Source organism: Barbatula barbatula (genome assembly GCF_947034865.1).
Source record: "Barbatula barbatula genome assembly, chromosome: 22".
NCBI lineage: Eukaryota > Metazoa > Chordata > Actinopteri > Cypriniformes > Nemacheilidae > Barbatula > Barbatula barbatula.
In genome coordinates, this window is record NC_136785.1 from 7,760,120 (window position 1) to 7,784,235 (window position 24,116).

The following is a 24,116-nucleotide window of genomic DNA, read 5'->3' on the forward strand; positions in this document are numbered from 1 at the left end:
AAACCATTCGAGCGTGAAATACAAATGCAGGTTTTTTGATTACATAAAGGCGGAAACAAACCAACTCACTAACAAAATAACAAACACGAAGTAAAGAGTGGCAGTATTACATCAGCTATTCACATCTGCATAAACCATCAAGGACAATCCCCTTATTTAAAAGGGGCAAAGCTTAAACACAGCTATTCAGATATAGATCAGATACTTGCATTGGCTTTATGCAGTTTCAGAGAAGGTTTCAGAGTCCTGATGAGTTTAAAGCAAGCCAGTGAGTCCATGGAATTCTTCCTGAGATCCGGATTGGCTGACGAAGGTAGACGAATTTAGCCGAAGCAATCTGCCGAAAAGACTGTCTCTTGAGATGAAGGAACACGAACGAGCACCTTTCCTTCCGTGCCCAGATATTTTAACCCTGAGGGCGTCACGATGTAGTGAGCTGATATTGGGCGCGAAAACATGTTTCTTTGTCTGTTTCACTAGCTCATTTGCATTTATGGTCGCCTGGAAGTTTTGGCGCTGTAAAAGTCTTAGACTAAGAAAATCTGAGTATGGTATAAAATACATTTCTGTGCTATACATTTCAGCTTAGAGGTTGGGGTCAGTTGTGGCCTGGGGGTTAGAGCGTTGGGCTTGTGATCAGAAGGTTGCAGGTTCTAATCCCATTGCCATCAGGTCATGACTGAAGTGCCCTTGAGCAAGACACCTTACCCCTAATTGCTCTGCAGTAATGTGTCACTGTAAAAAAAAACTACTTGTAAGTCGCTTTGGATAAAAGTGTCTTGTAAATGTAAATGTTATCAAGTTACATTAACAATTACATTCAGTCCCACATTACTGACTATTTTTTTGGTTATCGTGCCTGCGAACCCCCCAAATTCACCAAACACCAATGCATGAATGAGTTCATCCAGGTTTACAGCTTTACAACAGTAATGGTTTAATGTAATTGTGCTCAGTTTTGTTCTATCAAAGTCTGAAATGTCATTCTTTTCTTCAATCTGTACTGATAAAAACATTCGCCATGTAAGATAGCATTATAGAACAATGTTTTCTTATTTTATTCGTTTTTATTTCCCCTTCGAATCTTCTGGGCAAACCTTTTTTCTTTTAAAGATTCAGATTAATGGAGTGAGTGAAAAGCACAAACATTCATTATATAACCCATGGGCTTAATTAAAGCTGCACAGAAACTTTTTAAGGGAATAGAAATGTTATTTATAAGCATGTCCATGACCTTGGAGCCTCCATTTAATGCAGCACTTGTTTGGGGTTACAGCTTGTTTTACAGTTGTGCTTGTTATATTCTGTTAAATTTGTTTAACATTGTTTAACTCCAAGCTGTGGAGACAGTCATGAATTTACAATTTGTTTAGGATATATTTGCTATATTTCGAAATATTCTGATCATATTAAAGAAACACATGTCCATGTATTTTACAAAAGGACATATGTAACTTGTTATGCATTATATAATGGATAATACAAGCTCTGTAAAATTCACTCTGATGGAACCAAAAAACTCTAAATCATTCAGGCATGTATATTTCACTTGCTTTCTGGCTCTCTATATCTTCATACTGTTTCTGAACATTTGTATCAGTGTTGTTATTGTTTTGGAGAGAGCTCTTCATGAACCAATGTACATTTTTCTGTGCAATTTATGTATAAATGGAATATATAGAGCCATGGGTTTCTATCCCAAATTTCTGCACGATTTAATACTGGATTCATATGTGATTCCTCCGTTCATGTGTATAATACAAACTTTTGTGATTTACAGTTCAGTTATGTGTGAATATTGTACATTAACAGTGATGGCATATGACAGAGATGTGGCCATATGCAAACCTTTGAACTATCATACAAAGATGAACAGAATTTCTTGTTTGATATTTCTTGCTTTCTGTTGGACTGTGCCATTTATTACAGTGCTTATTGGTGTTTCCTTATCATTAAGGTTGCCATTGTGTAAATATCATATTGATAAATTGTATTGTGACAACTGGTCTATGGTAAAGCTCGCCTGCGAATCAATTGTTATTAATAACGTTTATGGATTTGTTATTATTATATTTTATCTTGGCCTTTTTGTTGTAATTTTGGTGTCCTATATAAAACTTGCAGTTGCATGTAAAGCATCATTAGAGTGCAGAAGGAAGTTTTGGCAGACGTGTGTGCCTCATCTGTTTTCACTGATAAATTTCAATGTTGCAATGCTTTTTGATTTGATGTACAGCAGATATGGCTCAAGGGATTTCCCAGAGGATCTGCGTAATTTTTTGGCTTTAGAGATCATTATAGTGCCACCTCTTTTCAATCCTTTAATCTATGGTTTTAAACTCAAAGAGGTTCGCAAAAGAATATTAAAGTTATGTGTGCTATAGTGTACAGCTATACAGTATAAAGATTTTTTTGAGAATTATTTTATGGTCACAGGTTTATCTGGAAGAATGTCAGTAACCAGGCGGTTCTCATCCCCCATTTAATGTTATAGGAAAAATAAATTCTATATGAGTCAATGGGGATGTAATCTGTTTGTCACATTCTTCCAAATACTGTATCTTCCATTGTGTTTAGCAGAACAAATACATTTAAAAAGGTTTTGAACTTTCATTTTAAATTGTGCGATACACTAAATGACACACTGTGGTTCGCTTTTACGGTGCAGTAAATATATTAGGTGCATATGTATTAGGTCTCTGTGCACGGTTTACGCAATTAAAATTTTGTGTCATTCTCATCGTAAATGTAATCTTTGTTGTTCTTGTTTAATGTTTATACTTTATCCCTGGCTAATCATTCTGTTCATGTATCTCTATAGTTTTACACTATAGAAATGACACCATGTTAGTCCAAGCATGCTGTTTTGAGTCACCTCATGTATAAAACTAAATAGCTATATTGTTTACTCCACTTAACACATTTTATCACACTTCGAAATTCCTTTCCAATGCTATTGTTTTAAAGACTGTTTAAAGTACTTTCACATTTGTGATCACCCTGGATCACAAAAGCAGTCTTAAGTAGCAGGGGAACATTTTAAGTAAAAGCCCAAAATAAGTGGTATGGGTCATAATAGATGACCCATAGATTTTTCTTTTATGTCAAAAATCATTAGGATATTAAATAAAGATCATCTTCCATGACGATTTTTTGAAATTTCATACCATAAACATGTGAAGAGTGAATGGCCTGCTACAGTGCCTCTGATTAAGAATTTCAAAGGCAATTTTCTCAATAGTTAGATTTTGTTGCACCCTCTGATCAATTGAAAGCCTGATTATTCAGCTTTCAGTTGGTGTAACAATCTTAAAGCTCACATGTTGGGGTTAAAGGCAAAAGACATTTCCACAATGAGAATTCTCACATTTAATGTACATTCAAAAATATTGTCAGGGATGTTTCCGCTAGCCAGTTCTATACTGTTTGTGGCAAGTGTGAGTTTTCATAATTCCTTGTGAAAAAAAGTAGTCTTATTGAGATTGTCAGAAACTGCAGAGTACTTTTGGACTTTATGCAGATCATAAGCCTTTGAAAAAGCAGAGAAATGTAAAAGTTTTGAGTGGTTTATTGTTTATTAAAACTGTCTATTAAATCAGAAAAAGATACAATTGTCCCATGGTGGATTCTTTGAAGTATGACAGCATCGGACCACAGTGAACAATGAGATAAATCACTTTGGATGAAAGTGTCCGCTAAATTAATATAAATGTGTTTGCCTGTGTGAGCTTCTCGGTGGCCTGGGCCTACTCAGGGGGCTCAACAAACTTTCAAGGGGGCCGCAGTGTGACTTAAAATTATTAAAAGAAAACTGTATAGATTTAACAGGTTTCAGAATCTGAAATTTTGAGCGGGGGCCTTTCAAATATTTGTATGGACAACAGGGGGCCTTGAACTAAAAGCGATTAAGATGAAAGGTTATTGAAAGATTGATGAAAGGTCATATATATATATATGTATTTCACATGCTTTTTATTTCTCTATGTTCTAATATTGTTTGTTAACATTTGGGTCAGTGTTGTTATTGTTTTGGAGAGAGCTCTTCATCAACCAATGTACTTTTTTCTGTGCAATCTGTGTATAAATGATATATATGGAGCCACAGGATTCTACCCTAAATTCCTGCATGATTTAATACTGGATTCATACGTTATTCCTTCTTACATGTGTGCCTTACAAGCCTTTGTGATCTACACTTCTGTTACGTGTGACTGTTCTACACTAACTGTGAGGGCGTATGACAGACATGTGGCCATATGCAAACCTTTGAACTATCATACAAAGCTGAACAGATTTACATGTGGCATATTAATAAGCTTATGTTGGATCGCACCTTTTATTTTTAGGACAATTGCTATTGCATTGTCAAATCACTCGAAATTGTGTAACTATCACATTCAAAAATTATATTGTGACAACTGGTCAATGGTAAAACTCTCATGTGAATCAACTGCTGCCAACAACATTTATGGACTTATTGTTATTTCATTTTATTTTTGCATGTCTATTTTTATTATTGTGTCATATATTAGACTTATCATTGCTTGTAAGGCATCCTTAGAGAGAAGAAGGAATTTTTGGCAGACATATATCCCTCATGTTACGATGATAAATTTAGCTGTTGCTGCTTTTTTTGACATCATGTACAGTAGATATGGCTCAAGCATTATATCACAGACTTTGCAGGATTTTTTGGCCTTGGAGATGTTCATCGTGCTGCCTCTTTTCAATCCTGTAGTCTACGGCTTCAAACTCAAACAAGTCCGTAAAAGGATATGGAAATCATGTGTAAACATAAAAAACTGAAGTTATTGTGTATTGCACAACATTTGCACAACTGTTGACCATGCTTTAGGCAGAGTCTGCTGGATAAACAAGCATAATGACTACTTATATTTACATTTAGGAATTTAGCAGACACATTTATCCAATGCGTGCAAGAATAGGCCAGCAATTATTTGCTATAGAACTGGTCTCAGTTAACTTAACACAGTGCTACTACACATATAGACAATATCTATAGACACTACACACAAATACTGTAGATATGTGAGATTACTATTGTGTTTAGATCATTTTATGCATTAAGTGATGTATTGAGTCACAGCCTGATGTCACATGTATAATAGGGATGTTATTGTGGCCTGTGCAACAGACCATTTCTGTAACTAAAAATATTTTGAAGTGGTAAAACAGAGACCTGCATAAGCTGTACATGATTATGAATCATTTTCTCTTATTGCTTGCCTGCATCATGATTGGGTTTATGCACATAATTCTTGTAATTAAAATATTGTTACATGTTAAGATGCTCTTATGAGGTATATACTGTAGTAAAAATGTTTTACTGAAGTAAAAATAATTTATAATGCATAGTATCTTAATCACCGCTTTCCAATCAAGTAATCTGTAACATTTTAAGATCAGAGAGTCATCTTCACAAATATACTGATATAAATGTATGGCACATGATTTTGTCTTCTTTAGTATTTTTGCTTTTATTTCTTTACTGTCAATTTTTTTATGAGTCAATATTGTCAGGACAAAACAATACTGTGCACTATACTCTTTAAAAATATTAATACGTGAAATAAGTTGTTTACATGGAGCATACAGTAGTTAGAGCGCATGCTATGTATAGTCAAACAAACACTTTTATTTTCCTATACAGCATTGTCCCCCGTTCATTTCAATGTCCCCAATCACCCAAGTCTATTAAAATAATGAAAACAATACTGACCAAGTAAAGTAATCCGACTGTTATTGTTGCGAAGAGCCTTGAGACCGGTCAAAGGGACAAATTATGTCCCAAGCGTGCAATTACCACACTTATTATGGTTAATGACCTCTGGGCCTTTAAGTTATTGCACAATCTCTTTATTTTCGTATCTGGCTATTTTCAATGTAGTCCCTTGGCTAACACAGTGAGATAAACAAGAAGTTAATGAAGAAGTAAAGTTTATTAAACTTTTGGTAATTGGTATTTGAAAACGAATCATATTTAGACAGATATGATATGTTTACCAGCTAACAGCACAGTACATTTAAATTAGTTTTATGCTGTATAATGTACATAGTTACATGACATGACATGGTATGATAACCGTTATGATAAAGGCCCATGTGGAATAAATGAAATGAAATTGACATGAAATTGTCCAGCCAGAAGCGCATTGCAATAATCCAGTTTGGACAGGACAAGAGCCTGGACTAGGACTTGCGTAGAGTTCTCCGATAGGAAAGGTCTAATTTTCCTAATGTTGTAGAGGATGAATCTACAGGACCGGGCGGTGCTGGCAACATGACTTGTGAAGTTAAGCTGATCATCGATTACCACTCCCAGGTTTCTGGCTGTGCTGGACGGTGTAATCGTTGATGAGCCTAGTTGAATGGCAAGGTTGTGGTGAATCTTTGGGTTGGCTGGGATCACAAGCAGTTCCGTTTTTGCAAGGTTTAGCTGCAGGTGATGATCCTTCATCCAAAGCGAGATGTCACTCAGGCATGCCGCAATGCGAGCAGCGACCGTCGGATCGTCCGGTATTTAACACGCTTACTGAAATGTATTTAATACTTTGTACAAATGCCTTTGTTGGTAATGACAGCTTTAAGACGCCTCCTGTATGGAAAAATGTGTTGCATGCATTGCTCAGGTGTAATTTTGGCCCATTCTTCCACACAAACAGTCTTCAAATCTTAAAGTTTCCTTGGGCCTCTTCTGTGAACTCTGATCTTTAGTTCTTTCAATAGATTTTCTATTGTATTCAAGTCAGGTGATTGGCTTTATTCTCTTTCTCTGAAACCAATTGAAACCACTTCGCTGTGTGTTTGGGAACATTGTCTTGCAGTAATGTCCATCCTTGTTTCATCTTCATCATTCTGGTAGATTTCTATCAAGAATGCCTCTGTACATTTGTCCATTCATCCTTCCTTCAATTATATAAAGTTTGCCAGTGCCATATGCTGAAAAACAGCCCTACACCATGATGTTTCCACCTCCAAACTTCACTGTTAGTATGGTATTTTTGGAGTAATGTGCCATTTGACCTCCAAACATGGTGTGTATAAGGGCATCCAAAGAGTTCAATTTTGGTCTAATCTGACCAGACTATATTCTCCCGGTATTTCACAGGCTTGTCTAAATGTTATGCAGCAAACTTTAAACAAGCTTTAACATGTTTTTTCTTCAGCAATGGAGTCTTGTGTGGTGAGCATGCATACAGGCAACTGCGGTTGAGTGTGTTACTTATTGTTTTCTTTGAAATTCCAGGTCTTTCTGAAGTTCTCTACAAGTGGTCCTTGGCTCTTGGTCCACTCTTCTGATTATTCTTTTTACTCCTCTATCAGAAATCTTGCAAGGAGCCTTTGGTCATGGTTGGTTTATGGTGAAATTATGTTCTTTCTACTTCCGGATTATGGCCCCATCAGTGCACTGGAACATTCAGAAGTTTAGAAATCCTTCTAAGACCAATGCCATAAGTATGTTTCGCAACAATAAGGTTGAGAGAGCTCATTGCTTTTACCCATTAAGAGATGATACATTGGTAATGAGACACCCTTTCTTATGCCATTAGTTCATTTCCATTGACAATGGGCAGGATTGCTTTCTAATTACTGATAGATTTCAGTTGGTGTCTTGGTTTTTCATGCTTTTTGCACCTCCCGTTCTTCATGTGTTCAATACTTTTCCCCCAGTTCATGTAAAGATTTTTTTTTTAAAACCTTACAAATCCAAATATAAAATTCACAATAACTGACAGAATTAAATAACGACATAAAACTTGCTATTTCATTATCAATTTGTTAACTTGGTGCATTTGAATTATATTAGTTTTAAATTAAAAGACTGTAGAATGTTTATGGCACATTTACAAATGCCCTTGTTTTCTTTAAGAAATATAGAACAGCAAATCTTTGAAATAAACCCCTGAGATTTAGGTTCAAGAGATTCACAGAGAATTTGCTTTGAGAAAAAAACTATTTAAAGGCATATTGGTTATCATTTAAGTCTATGTTTCATGACTGTTGACATGCATAATGACAAGGGGTGGGTAATAACATAGAGAAAATACAGTATGCCACTTTTGTATTATATTTTAAAGCTTAGTCATTTTTAATTGTAACATTATACAATTGTATCTAATTGTAATCGTGTTGTTCATTTTGCATAGGGACAATTTACAGTTTGTTGCAAAAGTAATGGATAATTCAACCTATTTTGCAACATATACTCTGATGCAACCTGAAGGATCTAAATTACACAGGAATGTATATTTCTCTTGCTTTTTCTTATTTTATTGTCTGATATTGTTGCTGAACATTTGGCTCTGTGTTGTTATTGTTTTGGAGAGAGCTCTTCATGAACCAATGTACATTTTTCTTTACAATCTGTGTATAAACGGGATATTTGGAGCCACAGGATTCTACCCTAAATTTCTGCATGATTTAATACTGGACTCTTATGTAATCCCTTCCTACATGTGTGCCTTACAATCTTTTGTGATCTACAGTGCAGTGAAATGTGAATATTGTATATTAGCAGTGATGGCTTATGACAGAAATGTGGCAATATGCAAACCTTTAAACTATCATGCAAAGCTGAATAGATTTACATGTGTCATGTTACTTGTCTTCTGTTGGACTGTACCAATTGTTAGCACACTTATTGCTTTGTTGTTATAAAATAGGTTGGCTTTATGTAGATATCATATTGATAAACTGTATTGTGACAACTGGTCAATGGTAAAGCTCTCATGTGAATCAACTGTCATCAATAACATTTATGGACTTTTAGGCATTTCATTTTACTTTTGCATTTTTGCTGTAATTATGGTTTCATATATTAAACTTGCAATTGCATGTAAAGCCTCATTGGAGTGCAGAAAGAAGTTTTGGCAGACTTGTGTGCCTCATGTTTTGTCTTTGGTAAATTTTAGTGTTGCAATGCTTTTTGACACTTTGTTCAACAGATATGGCTCAAGCAACATCCCAGAGGGTCTCCGTAATTTTTTGGCTTTGGAAATAATTATAGTGCCACCTATTTTCAATCCTTTAATTTACGGCATAAAACTTACAGAGATTCGCAAAAGAGTCTTGAAATCATGCTTTAAAAGAAGATAACAATTATGATAAAGAATTCTATTTTGTTCTGTGTTTGCTGCAGTGTATTGTTTTCTGTCTGAACAAGATATAACCTTCTCAAATTTGAAACTGAGGACTTTTAAAACAATATATGTTATTCCACTGTTTTGCAAACTCGCTTAATGTGACACTTAAGTGTTGAGGGGTGCAATTTCTGATCTTCTAAATATTTGTGCATTTCATTCAGTTATTAAGTGCTTTTCCAGACAAACAATGTTACCAGTGAGAAACAATGTAAATATTTTCTTGAGGGGTTACTGAGAAAGACACAGGCTTACAAACCATGCCATGCTTCTTACTTTTCTGACTTCTAATTGTTTTCAGTTTTTGCACAAAACTTACAAAGTGAATTAATAAATGCCTTAAGGCTAAAATACCCCAGGTGTGGGGGGGAAGAAGATCAATTTGGTACCAATGTATACTTTAGGGAGCGTTCTTTTGACCATTTTTCTGAGTGTATCAGTCACATTTTTTGGGTTAAAACATGTTATCAGGGCGGCTTATGTTGAGCGTTTTCTTCACAAAAGCAGTTTCCTTAACATAGCGAAGTGTTCCTCATTGACAATATTTAACAGAAGAAAAATCATGTTTTAATAACCTTGATGTCCAACTCTGCACTTCCTTGCATTGACATTGGCCTGCCATGTGAAAGGCCTTATACTGTATCATAACAGACAAACGAATATCATTAAAGCCTACATTTACAATCCATTGTAAATTGTAACAATTGAGGCAAATCAGATTTTTTTAGGTTGCATTGACACTTTTTTCAACAGATATGGCTCAAGCAACACCCCAGAGGGTCTATGCAATTTTGGGGCTTTGGAAATAATTATACTGCTTATACACCTATTTTTAATTCACAAAAGCGTCTTGAAATCATGCTTTAAAAGATGATAAAATTCAAGTTAAACATTTCTATTTCGTTCTGTGTTTGCTGTAGTGTATTGTCTGAACAAAATATAACCTTCTATAATTTGAAACTGAGGACTTATACGATGCAGATTCCTTTGGTAAAACAAAGCATACTGTAAATCAAAGTATGTTATTCCACTGGGCTAAAACACCCCAAGTAGAAGATTATTCAAAGAAAAATGGAAATGGTTAATTAGGAACAGTGATGTACCTAAGCCTGTCACGACATCAGCCAAAATAACAATATGTGAAGAATGAATATCAATAATCTTGTTTTAATTGTATTTTAATATCACAGTTATTGCCAATACCGCTGGATTGTGACACTCTCAATAAACCTTAAACTGGAGGTGAACATGTGAAAGGATTTTAAATGAGAACTAAATCCTTTCACCTGTTTACCTCCAGATGTTATTTGGATGTTAAGCAATTGTGAAAACAAAACATAAACAAAAGGGATCACTTTTTAAAGCCATTCATTGACTAGTCATAATCTCAGATTTTTATAGATCTGTATAAATACCTATACAATAATTAACTAGTATATAGTATATATAAAATATAATATAATCAAATAAATCCAACACACCACTATCTTTTATGGCTTTTACCACTAAGTAATCTAAACATTAGGAATTAAAATAACTATAGCCAAAAACTGTGACCTGACATTACTGTGACTAGCAGGCAGAGCTGATGTCTCCAGAGTATTTTCACACTCATATTGTCAATGACATTTGGTGCTAAATTCTCCATACATTTAAATGGTCTGATTTAAAAGACAAGTGATTTCAGGCATGTACTTTACCTTTTCAGAGTAACTTACCCAACGCTGCCACTGAACAGATTGAACCAGTCACCAAAGACTAACTACACCATACATTTTTTACACTGTACTCTCATCACGATCAGCTAATCTTTTCACCATTTTTCTTATTAATGAAGTAGTTGCTGCATGTGAATCGACGTATCATTAGATACTTAATCTTAATCACGGCTCTCGTCACTTTTGCTTGTTACAATACTTAAATTGAAGTAAGTGCCGTATTTTGATGTTTGTGACCGTTAAGGATCACAGTGTCGTCTAGGCGACAACGGCCACTTCCGATTCACAATAGTATGTCCCAGTGCGTGCATACAGTTTTGCTATACACTAAAATTGGTTAGCGGGAACATGAGAGTCTGGGAGAGTGTGCTTGTGCACAAGGCGTGGCTGGCTGAGGTGAAGAGTCTGTTTCAGTCCCCCCCTACATGGTCTGCTTCAGCTGACCTCACAGGAGATGGGCAATCCGGGTGAGCAGCATGAAAGTCTCTGAGTACTGTTGGGTCTAAAATGTTATCATGAGCGACCCAAGACTGTTCAGTTGTTGAGAGGAGGAGGATCAGCCACTGCACCAGGGTCTGTAGAAGGAAAAGAAACTGGATTAGTGAAGAGTCTGAGGAGAGACACAAGGAATAAAGGTGAACTCGGGTAGTGTGAGGGAAGCTGCAGATGGAAATTAGCCTAAGGCTATAATATGACATATTTACATTTGTGAAAATGTTCATTAATAAGTATGGTTCCCCTTTTTTCTTTCAAATAAATAAAATAAATCAGGTTGATACTGTGGACTGGGAGATCGATGGGTGTCAACATGTTCTATTTGTCTGAAGACAGCTTGTTCGAGTTGGTGATGAGTTGAGTCCCAGACCACATTGGTGGTCCCCCTCACCAGGGGAACAGAGGGCGTTGTTAGCCGAATATGTACTGGAAAGTGGTTAAACCAGTGGAGGCTTGTTGGAGGGAGTTCTGTGCATAGCCCACGCTAAGAACCGGTGCCAGCTGTGTTGGTGGGAATGACAGTAGGATCTCAGGTACCTCCCAATGTCCTGTATCTTCCACGCAGCCTGGTCGTTTGCCTGAGGGTGGTATTCAGAGTTTGAAGGCTTTAGAGACCAGTCGACTGGGACCAGAATGCAGGTATAGGTGTCAGACAGTTGCAGATCCATGAGAAAGTCTACGGCAAGGTGAGACCAGGGGTGATGTGGTACAGGAAGGAGTTTTCCTTATGGGCTGGCGACGTGGAGTTGTGGATATGACCAGACTGAGCATCCCTTGACGAACTGGGAGATACTCTCAGAAATTCCAGGCAGGGTGGAGCAGGGTGATGGCTGGCAGGTGATCTCATCATTGTCGGTCCATAATATGGAGTTGAGAAAGCTGGAGGGAGGGAGGATGAGATGGTAGTATTGGGACTGGCACTGTATTGGCAGCATGTCTTAACTGGTCCAGGGCGGCAGGGACCAGGGGAAGGGGGTATGAAATCCATCTCTTGGTGTGAGAGTTTAAAGTCCGATAGTCGATGCATGGTCTGAGGGGAAAGTTTGGTTACTTGGAAAACACGTCCAAGGGTTGTGGTAGACTTTGATAGCACCCCAGGCTTGGACTTTGCCCGTTCTCCAGCCGATACTAGGTTGGTGTTGTTGGAGCTAGGGTCGTCCCAGGACGATGTCTGTGGTAGATCCATGCAGAACCCAGTGAGAGATGTGCACCGTGCTGATTCAAATTAAAGTGTAAAATTGCGTGAGTGAAAGCAGATTCTGCTAAAATCCAACAGCTTTCCGAGGCAGGTCAAGGGTGGTGAGTAATGCGAGTGAGATCAAATTTCCTGCCGCTCCAGAGTAGAATATCGCTTTGGCTGAAACAGACTAGGATGAGGAAGTTACCACAACATCAGTAAGCGAAAGGTGAGATACAGCAGTAGAAGGCTGAATCGTACTCACCGTGGGTGGGGCTGGGCTTACAGGGCAGGTGGTATTCACGTGTCCGGATCCCCCACATTATAAGCACATTCTAAACTAGACGTTGCATATGTTCTTCCCAAGAGAGATGATACATGTCCACTTGCATGGGTTCGGGTTCTGGAGGGTTAACTGGCATGCCGGGGAGAGCAGGTGGAGAAGATTAGCGCAGGTCTAGCTTTAAAAATGTGTGAAATTCCAGTACACGCGTATTTGCTTCATCTCAGATAAAAAAATTTGACGTGCATGAAACATAATCAATACTGTCCTCGTTTTCAATGCTTTTTTAAACGTTATAATGGCACCTATTACACATCTTCCGCAAGTTAATTTTTAGTCCCACTCTTCAGACCTTCAAATTAAGCCTTAGGCTGCATCAGCTTTCCCTATGTTATTGAGACCAGTTGTGAATCGCCGTGTTGCACAATGTCGTCTACTTCACGCTGATCTAAACCAGACGCCATTTAGCTTTCGGTTTCTGAAATTGAAAGATATTATCATTGTCAATTTGAAGGACAACATATCAAATATAATAAAACAACTGGAAATACGCAGGTCATTTATAAAATTCTTTGGAAGTTAATAAATGAAGATGATAGGTTTAGATAACCCGAATAACTTAATCCTCCAGTTTAAAAGATGAAATTCAGACCTTGCGTACACAGGGACAACATTTGCATATTAATAGAAAAATAATGTCTCACAACAAATTTGACAAACTATCAGCTCACGATTAATTACAGGAGGCTCACAGTGACGTTTCCCTCCACACAAAAGCTATATAAGCAACAATGGCCTTTAGAGCCTTTATTGTTATGACCATGTAAGACGACAACACTTGTAGGAAGGGTTGACAAGAGCGTTTTTGTCATTGTTTTTTGTCATTGTACACAACTGTGTAATCTTATGATTTTTATCAGTTGCTTGATTATTCAGTTGTTGTTTTTCATTGTCTTTTCATTTACATTTTGTTTATTTTAGCATATGAAGAAATTTTGGAGTACCATACTATATATTGAGAATGGATAATCAGAGTTACTTTGCAACCTACACCCTGGAGCAACCAAGAGACTCTAAATCATACAGACACATATATTTCACTTGCTTCTTTGTTCTCTATGCTCTGATATTGTTTCTGAATAGTTGGCTCATTGTGGTCATTGTCCTGGAGAGAGCTCTTCATGAACCAATGTACATTTTTCAGTGCAATCTGTGTATAAATGGAATATATGGAGCTACAGGTTTTTATCCTAAATTTCTGCATGACTTGATATTGGATTCATATGTGATTTCATCTTACATGTGTGCATTTCAAACCTTCGTTATTTACGCTTCTGTTATGTGTGAATATTGTACATTAGCGGTGATGGCTTATGACAGATATGTGGCCATATGCAAACCTTTGGACTATCATACAAAGCTGAACAGATTTGCATGTAGCATGTTACTTGTCTTCTGTTGGATTGTACCAGTTATTGTAAATATCATTAATGTTTCCTTATCAAACAGATTGGCACTGTGTAAATATCATATTGATAAATTGTTTTGTGATAACTGGTCAATGGTAAAGCTCTCATGTGAATCAACTGTCACCAATAATATTTATGGATTTGCAGTTATGTCATTTGTATTTGTCCTTTTTATTTCCATTATAGTGTCATATATAAAACTTGCAGTTGCATGTAAAGCATCATTGGAGTGCAGAAGGAAGTTTTGGCAGACGTGTGTGCCTCATCTGTTTTCTTTGATAAATTTCAGTGTTGCAATGCTTTTCGACACCATGTACAGCAGATACGGCTCAAGCGATTTTCCAGAGAATCTGCGTCATTTTTTGGCTTTAGAGATCATTATAGTGCCACCTCTTTTTAATCCTGTCATTTATGGTTTAAAACTCAAAGAGATTCGCATGAGACTGTTAAAACCATTTTATAATATCATTAAAATATCAGGATGAATAATGTGTTTGTATTTCACTCTGTATATATTTTCACTCATACAGTATATAATGATAATTGTACAAATATGTCCTTGCTCTTTGTACACAAACATTCATCATAAACTATAACAATATTTTATCAAATAATACTGATATATTATTAACTGCATGGAGAATTGAACACAGAAAGCCATTGCAATGTTGAGTTTTTCACATGCAGTATGTGCCACATACATTCTTTTCATTTATGCTTTAAGCTTGTATAAGACTCTTAAAGAAAGAAGAAAATGTATTTAGATTAAAATACAACCATGTATGTCCTTGGGTGTCTGAAACTATAACTTAATACAATGGATATTTCATCCAATACAAAGATTAACATAATTTAGCAAATAAATTGTCTTTTTAAATTAAAAGTAAATCTCACAAATTTCTTAGAATAACCTCTGGGGTTTGTTTGCATGAGTCTCACAGAGACTTTCTTAGAAACAAAAAAACTATTTATAGGCATGACAGTGGGCATTAGAGCCTCCATTTCATGACAGTCTTGCAAGGCTATTGAAAGGGCTGACTGATGTTAGCACTTGCTTTTTTTAAGTGTTTAGGCCTGTGTAATTTTTGCATACGTCCAAGCTGGCAAAAAGCCATCTTAATCTGGAAGCCAACCATTTAGCATGTAGACATATTTCAAAGTAACAGTATATTGAGAATGGATAACCAGAGTTACTTTGCAACTTACACCCTGGCGGAACCAAGAGACTCTAAATCATACAGACACATATATTTCACTTGCTTCTTTTCTCTCTATGTTCTGATTTTGTTTCTGAACATTTGGCTCATTATTGTCATTGTCTTGGAGAGAGCTCTTCATGAACCAATGTACATTTTTCTGTGCAATCTCTGTTTAAATGGGATATATGGAGCTACAGGATTCTATCCTAAATTTCTGCATGATTTAATGCTGGATTCATACACGATTCCTTCTTACATGTGTGCCTTACAAGCCTTTGTGATCTATACCTCTGTTAAGTGTGAATATTGTACATTAGCAGTGATGGCGTATGACAGACATGTGGCCATATGCAGACCTTTGGACTATCATACAAAGATGAACAGATTTTCTTGTGTCCTGTTACTTGCCTTTTGTTGGACTGTGCCATTAATAACAATGACCATTAGTGTTTCCTTGTCAAATAGGATGGCATTGTGTAAATATCATATTGATAAATTGTATTGTGATAACTGGTCAATGGTAAAGCTCTCGTGTCAATCGACTGTTATCAATAATACATATGGATTTTTGATTATTGCATTTCTTTTCATCCTGTTTGTTTCCATTATAGTGTCATATATAAAACTTGCAGTTGCATGTAAAGCATCATTGGAGTGCAGAAGGAAGTTTTGGCAGACGTGTGTGCCTCATCTATTTTCTTTGGTAAATTTTTCTATTGCCTTGCTTTTCGACACCATGTACAGCAGATATGGCTCAAGGGATTTTCCGGAGAATCTGCGTAATTTTTTGGCTTTAGAGATCATCATAGTGCCACCTCTTTTCAATCCTGTCATTTATGGTTTAAAACTTAAAGAGATTCGCAAGAGACTGTTAAAACCATTTAATAATGTTGTTAAAATGTCAGGATGAATAATGGGTTGGTCAATTATTGTATTCTGTACAAACACTAAATTTACAATATTTTGTAGATGTAGATTGTAGACCAGTGGTAAAACAAATGTGATGTGATGTTTAAACTTTATGTGTTGTTGTAAAATTTTAAAGTGTGCATTTTCAATGTTCACTTCTTACAACAATTAAACTGTTAATCATTTATTTATTCAATAGGTAGGACAGCTATCAAAACATCACTCTGTTTGTTTGAGGCCCATGTGATACTGCAACATTTTCCAATTCATGTGGAAAAAATTGGAATAAAAAAGATTTAAGATAATTGAGCACTGTCGTATACATACTTATATACTGTATACTTCAACAATCGTTCCATTTAACATGTTCAATGCACAGGCAAGTTTTTGTCTCACAAGAAACGCAATGACTTAACTTGTGCATTTCTGTGGGTGGAATAGTTTAAAGAATACAGTAGTTCAGAATTACTCAAATTGTGTCGGGCTGAAGAAAGAAACTCATGCGTACCTAGGGTCGCATGAGGGTGAGTAAGTTATGGATTACAATAAATTTTTGGATAGTTTCCGTAGCCCTTTTCAACCATTTTTTTGCCACAAAGAACCTTTTGTGAGATAGAAAGGTTATTCAGATGTTAAAGGTTCTTTATGGAACCATTTAAACAAAATATTTTCTTCTATGACATTGGGAAGCACCTTTATTTTTAAGATTGTATGCTAAGCAATGTGTTCAGTAGCCTACAGACTATTGGATTATTATATGTCCATAAAAAACATAATTTTGGCCTTTTTCGGAAGAGTTTTGTTTGTGAATGGATAATTAAGCCCAAGTTATTAATAGCCATCCCTTAGAAATTTCCCTAATGAAAAACCCTTCATATAAGAGCAACCAAACCCTTTAACTGCAAACACACCTGGCTCCAGACCTAGGGACTAGATTGTTCGCCTTTTCCTGACTGTTACAAACAGTAACTCTTACCTCTCCGACTGTGGCAACTTTATTTTCCTTTAGAAGCAATGACAACTGAAGCTTCGTGAGATGTCTGCTTTCTTTGCAGGATCCAGTGAACTTTGAATGATGGAGAACTCTTCTTATCCTGTAATGTTGACTCTCATGGTGCCCAGAGAATCAAAATCATACAGGCATATATATTTTACTTTTTTTCTTTTTCTCTATTTGCTTATATTGTCATTTAATATTCGACTTATTTCTGTCATTATCATGGAGAAATCTCTTCATGAACCCATGTACATGTTTTTGTGTAATCTGTGTGTAAATGTGATATATGGAGCATCAGGATTCTATCCTATATTTTTGTCTAATTTGCTCTTGGATTCATATGTGATCTCCTCTCACGTGTGTGCTTTGCAATCCTTTGTTATCTACAGCTCTTTAATGACTGAGATTACAATATTAACAGTCATGTCATATGACAGATATGTAGCCATATGCAGACCTTTGGATTATCATTCCAAGTTAACTAAAAACACATGTTTGAAATTAATTCTGTTGTCCTGGATTATACCTAACTGCTACTCAATTCCAGCAGCCCTGTTATCAAACTTGAGGACGTTTTGTAAAAATAACATTGATAAATTGTATTGTGACAACTGGTCAATTGTAAAACTTTCGTGCACTTCAAATTTTGTAAATAATATTTTTGGATATTTTATTATTGTCACATTTGTATCTTTGGTGGTTGTTATCATAGTGTCGTACATTCAACTCATCACTGCCTGTAAAGCATCTTTAGAAAACAGAAAAAAATTCTGGCAAACGTGTCTGCCACACTTACTATCACTGATCAATTTTATTTTTGCTTTGCTTTTTGACGTCATGTATAGCAGATACGGAGCAAATGACATTCCAGAGAGTCTGCGTAATTTTTTGGCTTTAGAACTAATTATAGTTCCTCCTGTTGTTAATCCTCTAATCTATGGATTAAATATTAAGACAGTGCGCAAAAGAGTTTTTCCCTCATGTCCTATATCAAAAGTTAATGTTTCAGTAGTTAAAAAAAGCTGTAAATCATAATATGTATGTACTGAGACATACAAATACATGTAAATGGTTGCAACAATTTGACTTAGTAAATTTGCAAGAAAATATGCATGAAAGAGTATGTTTCTCAAAAACATATTTCTTGTCTGATACATGCAAACTGTCAAAAAGTTCAAATTAAATAAAACAAAGTGTTACATTTGTTCTTTGTTTGACAGCAGGTCATGATATAATCAAAAATATGTTTTTCTAACGATGACAGTTTTTACTAACTGATGACATTTCTTGTTTAGATTTACATTATTAACTTGTTACAGTGTACATTATATGTCAAAATGTGTTTGAAATCTGTGTGTCAAGGAGTTATGATGCACTGTTGTACATTATTGTTATACAATATATCCAGTCAAAGCACGACCAGAAAAATGTGCCATTCCTTATTTTTACATATTTTATATTTCTGAAGAACATTTGTGGAAAAATTTTGACCTCAGAATTCAGAGCAAGGTGAACTTTAAATGCAACGTTATAAAAAAGAATTAATTTGACAGCTCTTACAGACACTTACCTCAAACAGTAACAATTTCATTTCCCCGAGTCGCTTCTCTACCATCTCTTTCACTCGCATATAAACGTCATTCCTACCATCACAAAGAGCCTACTTGCTGAGAATTGCAATGGATTTAAAAAGACCCTAATTCCTGCAAGCATGATCACTTGTATCGATCAATCAATAAAAAAATGTATTACACATTTAAAAACCAGAGTGTACCAAAGCGCTGCAGTACAAATAAATTAAAGAAACAGCAAGGGAAAAGAACATTTAAGCGTTTCTTTTAAAATACTAACAAATTCTTAAGACCTGTTTTAAATGTTTACAGAGGTAGAGGATCTTATAGAGAATGTTAATCCATTCCTAGGGGCAGTAATCAAGAAAGCCTTTGCTTTTAAAGCATTGTCGAGGTACTTCAAGAAGAAGCGGGTTTTAAGATTTAAGAGTTATTGCCATTGGAGAAACAAATGGCAAAATAAAAACCCAAATTTTCCTTTTATTCTATTCTCAACCATGTTGCCAATTAATAAATACCTTCAAACACATTTGTCAATGCTTGGGTAAACAGGAAAATTTGGTTTTCTTTTATATACACTATATCATTCGATTTAGTTGAGTAAGGTTAGAATCAAACAGCAATTTGTGATCAGCTTTCCTTACACATGAAATCAGCTACATGTCAACAATTCGATGAGCGTTGACCTTCGGGAAATATGGAGGATTAAAAATGACAGAAGGAAAAATAAATAAATAAAATTAGAAATAAATAAATAAATGCATAAATAATAGTGAAAATAAATACATTTTGGTAATATAAATGGCTATTTCTGTATTTTTGCATGTATTTATTTATTTATTTATGCATTTCTATATGTATTTATACATTTATTTATATATTTATGTATTTATGCATTTATTTATTTATACATTTTTTATTTATACATTTTTTATTTATACATTTATTTGTTTCTGTATTTCCACATTTCTACATTTATTTATTTCTGTATTTCCACATTTCTACATTTATTTATTTCTGTATTTCCACATTTCTACATTTATTTTTCCCTGCGCCTGTATGCTAATTGAGTGGGGGGTGCCAACATCAGTCTGAAGAAGGATTGGTTAGAGCGATGTGATCGAATCTTGATTTCGCTGCCCTGTTTCGCTGGTACAAGCAAGCCTACTCGGTAATGCTGCTTGAGTTTGTAGCCTGGATGGAGACTTTTGTTCAAGCAATTGCTAACGATTTAAGATCATTAGCGCAGGATTGTGAGAACAATGCGTCCAATGACTATCTCCAGTTTCGTTTGTGCAGAGTAATGGAGGATTTAGTTCAGATCAGTGCTGAAATGGATGTCGAAGTTGAGGTAGCAGTGCTAGAGAGTCTTCAAGAAATCCTCCGCCAACTTCACATTCTCTCTGAGACAGAGGAAGCTATTGGGTTCCATTTGTGCCAAAAATGTGTTGTTTGCTTTGCTCAATACACTTGTCTATGTCTACTGTTTTTGCCTGTGTTTCATTGGTTTTTGGTATGCATTCATGTATATGTCGTCGTCCCTGTCGTCTGTTTATGTCGTCCTCCCGTCAGCCCGAGTAGGGGGACAAATCCAGGTGGGACTACTACCGGCAGGGAGGTCACAGATTCACCAATCGGGAAAACAGGAGTGAGGAATTCAACACACGGGACGACCCAGAGGGGAGTCACTACGTATGGGGCAGATGTCTGCCAGAGAGGCGCCCTGTGCCAGTGCCCACGAGGAGGCCATACTCCGAGTGGAGTGGGCTCTCACTGCGAGTGGGCAGGGGCGATCTTGGGACTGGTATGCCACCGTGATGGCATCCACAATCCAGTGCGCCAATCTCTGTTTGGAGACAGCCCTCCACGGGTGCTGTCCTCCATAACAGACAAAGAGCTGCTCGGAGCTTCTGAGGCTCCGTGTGCGGTCCAGATAGCGGCGCAGCGCCCGCACTGGACACAACACATTGAAGGCTGGGTCTTCCTCCCCGGAGGGGAGCACCTGCAGGTTCACCACCTGGTCCCGGAAGGGAGTGGTGGGAACCTTGGGCACGTAACCGGGACGGGGTCTCAAGACAACGTGAGAGTCGCCGTGCCCAAACTCTAGGCACCCTTGGGACACAGAGAATGCCTGTAGGTCCCCCACCCTCTTGATGGAGGCAAGCGCCGTCAGGAGTGCAGTTTTCATCGACAGATGAGGAAGACTGGTATCTCCGAGGGGCTCAAACGGGGCCGTACCAAGGCCCTGCAGGACCATGTTAAGGTCCCAAGAGGGTACGGAGTGCGGTTGAGGTGGATTCACCCTTCTCGCGCCCCTGAGGAACCTGGTGACCAGGTCGTGCTGACCGAGAGACTTACCCTCCACGAGATCGTGATGCACGGCAATAGCGTCTACATACACTCTCAACGTGGATGGGGAGAGATTACTCTCTAGTCTCTGCTGTAGAAAGGCCAGCACCGACCGATCGGGCAACTCCGTGGGTTCTCCTCCCGGGGAGAACACCAAGCCGAAAAGAGGCCCCACTTATAGGCGTACAACCGCCTAGTAGCGGGGGCTCTAGCCTGTAAGACGGTCTCCCGGACCGCTACCGACAAGCCCCTCAGGGTCTCTTCGTCCCATCCAGGCATGGAGGTTCCAGAGGTCCCGGGTTGAGGTGCCAAACCGTGCCCTTCCCCTGCGACAGAAGGTCCTCCGTCAGGGAAATGGGCCAGGGGGGGCCGTCGTCAGATCTACCAGATCCGAGAGCCAAGTCTGGTTGGGCCAATAGGGTGCCACTACCAGAACCTGATGCCCCTCTTCCCTGACCTTGCACAGGACCTGTGCAAGGAGGCTCACTGGGGGGAAGGCGTACTTCCGCTTGTCCCGGCTGTGTGATAAAAAGGCATCCGTGCCGAGGGGACCCTCGGCCAGGGAGTACCAGAGCGGGCAATGGGTGGAGTCTGGGGAGGCAAACAGGTCCACCTGTGCTTGGCCGAACCGCTCCCATATGAGCTGGACTGCGCAGGGATGGAGTCGCCACTCTCCGCGGGGAGAGTTTTCTCTTCTCCCGGTTGACCCGAAGGCCTAGACGGTCTAGGTGCCGAAGCACAAGGTCCCTGTGTGTACACAACACCAGGAACAGCCGGTGTCGAGGGAGAATAGAGACGTGAAAGTACGCGTCCTTCAGGTCGATTGCCACGAACCAATCCTGGTGACGTACCGAGCCCAGGATGCGCCTCTGCGTCAACATCCTGAACGGCAGCTTGTAGGTGCTTGTTCAGGGGCGCAGATCCACAATGGGACGCAGCCCCCCGCCCTTTTTGGGCTTGATGAAGTACGGGCTGTAAAACCCGGTCGACATCTCGGTTATTGGGACGGGTTCGACCGCACCCTTCGCCAGAGGGGCAGCTACCTCCTCCCAAAGCACGGGGGCATTCTCTCCTCGCACCGAGGTGTACAGAATGCCCCGAAACTTGGGGGGGTGCCTGGCGAACTGGATCGAGTAACCGAGACGGATTGTCCTCTCTAGCCAGCGTGACGGGCTGGTGCGCTGCCAAGCGCCCAAGAACCGTGACAGCGGGACCAGAGGGACAATCTGCTTCACCATGCTGGCTGACAGTGCGGTCACCTCGCACAAGGGGGACCCCCAGGGAGGTTGACGGCTCTGCTTGTTAACCTGCTTTCGGCTGCCTGATGCAACATCCGGAGGAGATTGCGTTTGGCGGCTTGGTCCATCCAAGACATCGTCTGGACGAGAGTGCTGTGGAGTAAAACCCAGGGGAAATTTGTCTCTTTGTGAGTAAGTGGGCGCTGGGCCCTGAAAAGGGTCAGATCCCTTCTTCCGCGGGGTTCTACACCTCCGGTGGGTCGTCCTCTGGGAGGGTCCTGGAACCGGAGGGGCCGCCGCGGGAGGGCGGAGCTGCTGGGAAGCAGGCTGCGCTCGGGACCGTGATGACCTGTTGGTGGACACGTCGCGGCGTGGCAGGATCTGCTTGATCGCCTCAGTCTGCTTCTGGGCCGCGGAGAACTGCTGTGCCACGTCCTCCACGGTATCACCGAACAACCCTGCTTGCGAGATGGGCGCATCCAAAAGGCGGGCCTTCTGGGTGTCGCTTATCTGCGCAAGATTAAGCCACAGATGCCTCTCTTGGACCACCATAGTGGACATTGACCGACCCAAGGCACGTGCCGTGGCCTTCGTCGCTCGTAGCGCGAGGTCTGTGGCCGTGCGCAGCTCACTCATACGAGTTGGGTCGGACTTCCCGCCGTCCAAATCCCTCAGGACTTTCGCCTGAAAAACCTGGAGGACCGCCATGGCGTGAAGAGCGGAGGCGGCTCGTCCAGCAGCACCGTAAGCCTTCGACAGTTTACATGCTCTGGACGGGTGTCTAGGTCGACCCCTCCAAGTGGCAGCCGTCTGCGGGCATAAGTGGCCCGCGACTGCATGCTCCACCTGGGGGATGTCAACATAGCCTCTAGCCGCCCCACCATCCAGGGAAGTCACAGCCACCGAGCCCTCCGGCCTGAAACGCGCTGAAAAGGGCGTATTCCAGGACTTGGTGAGCTCGTCATGCACCTCCGGGAAGAATGGTACTGGAGTGGGACGTGGCTTTTGGCCACGCCCCGACCCCAGAAACCACGCGTTTAGCCGCGAGCGTTTCGGGGAGGGTGGTGCCACACACTGAAACGGGAGAGCATGGCCGACATCTCAGCATCAGTTTCCCCCGGAGCTCGACTGCCTGACGACAGGAGATCAGAGGAGTCTTCCGCATCTGATGCCAGCAGGCAGCTGTCCGATGCAGCGACAGAGATGGAGTCATCATCCCTGTAGGAAGTCTTGCCACTATGCAACTCTATTTGACCACACGCAGAGGGTTAAAAGTTCTGAGCAACTTTTTGTTTGTTATGGGGACAGCACCAGGGGAGGGCAGTCTCCAATCAGAGATTGACGCGCTGGATTGTGCGTCCTCATGGGCTCAGGGCACCTCTCTGGCAGACATTGCGATGCTGCAGGTTTTATAACCACCCAGTGGAACCAGTGTCAGCACATGTCTTAAACGCCACCGACGTATAGGACAGGCGCCTGGCTTGGGGGTACTTCTGCGAAAGCGCATTCTCCACTTTTCAGGTGAGACTAGGTCGCTATATAGCCTCCCT

General features: G+C 39.3%; 6 protein-coding genes across 6 annotated transcripts; all 6 read left to right on the top strand.

The window, feature by feature from the left end:
- Positions 1 to 1,472: 1,472 nt before the first annotated feature.
- LOC306911579 (olfactory receptor 52D1-like) lies at positions 1,473 to 2,384 on the top strand (the record flags this gene model as incomplete). Its single annotated transcript, XM_079487046.1, has 1 exon — positions 1,473 to 2,384. One exon carries the CDS (start codon positions 1,473 to 1,475, stop codon positions 2,382 to 2,384), a length of 912 nt encoding a protein of 303 aa, XP_079343172.1.
- A 1,570-nt stretch (positions 2,385 to 3,954) lies between these two features.
- Positions 3,955 to 4,806, top strand: LOC306911580 (olfactory receptor 11A1-like; the record flags this gene model as incomplete). Its single annotated transcript, XM_079487047.1, has 1 exon — positions 3,955 to 4,806. The coding sequence occupies one exon, from the start codon at positions 3,955 to 3,957 to the stop codon at positions 4,804 to 4,806; it is 852 nt and encodes a 283-aa protein (XP_079343173.1).
- A 3,390-nt stretch (positions 4,807 to 8,196) lies between these two features.
- Positions 8,197 to 9,117, top strand: LOC306911581 (olfactory receptor 52E8-like; the record flags this gene model as incomplete). The annotated part of the gene is given in 2 exon segments (XM_079487048.1): positions 8,197 to 8,676; positions 8,680 to 9,117. Coding segments are annotated over 2 exon segments (918 nt in total).
- Positions 9,118 to 13,855: 4,738 nt separating this feature from the next.
- Positions 13,856 to 14,788, top strand: LOC306911582 (olfactory receptor 2A12-like; the record flags this gene model as incomplete). Its single annotated transcript, XM_079487049.1, has 1 exon — positions 13,856 to 14,788. One exon carries the CDS (start codon positions 13,856 to 13,858, stop codon positions 14,786 to 14,788), a length of 933 nt encoding a protein of 310 aa, XP_079343175.1.
- A 691-nt stretch (positions 14,789 to 15,479) lies between these two features.
- Positions 15,480 to 16,412, top strand: LOC306911583 (olfactory receptor 5K1-like; the record flags this gene model as incomplete). Its single annotated transcript, XM_079487050.1, has 1 exon — positions 15,480 to 16,412. The coding sequence occupies one exon, from the start codon at positions 15,480 to 15,482 to the stop codon at positions 16,410 to 16,412; it is 933 nt and encodes a 310-aa protein (XP_079343176.1).
- Positions 16,413 to 17,486: 1,074 nt separating this feature from the next.
- LOC306911584 (olfactory receptor 1G1-like) lies at positions 17,487 to 18,443 on the top strand (the record flags this gene model as incomplete). Its single annotated transcript, XM_079487051.1, has 1 exon — positions 17,487 to 18,443. The coding sequence occupies one exon, from the start codon at positions 17,487 to 17,489 to the stop codon at positions 18,441 to 18,443; it is 957 nt and encodes a 318-aa protein (XP_079343177.1).
- Between the last annotated feature and the right edge of the window lie 5,673 nt (positions 18,444 to 24,116).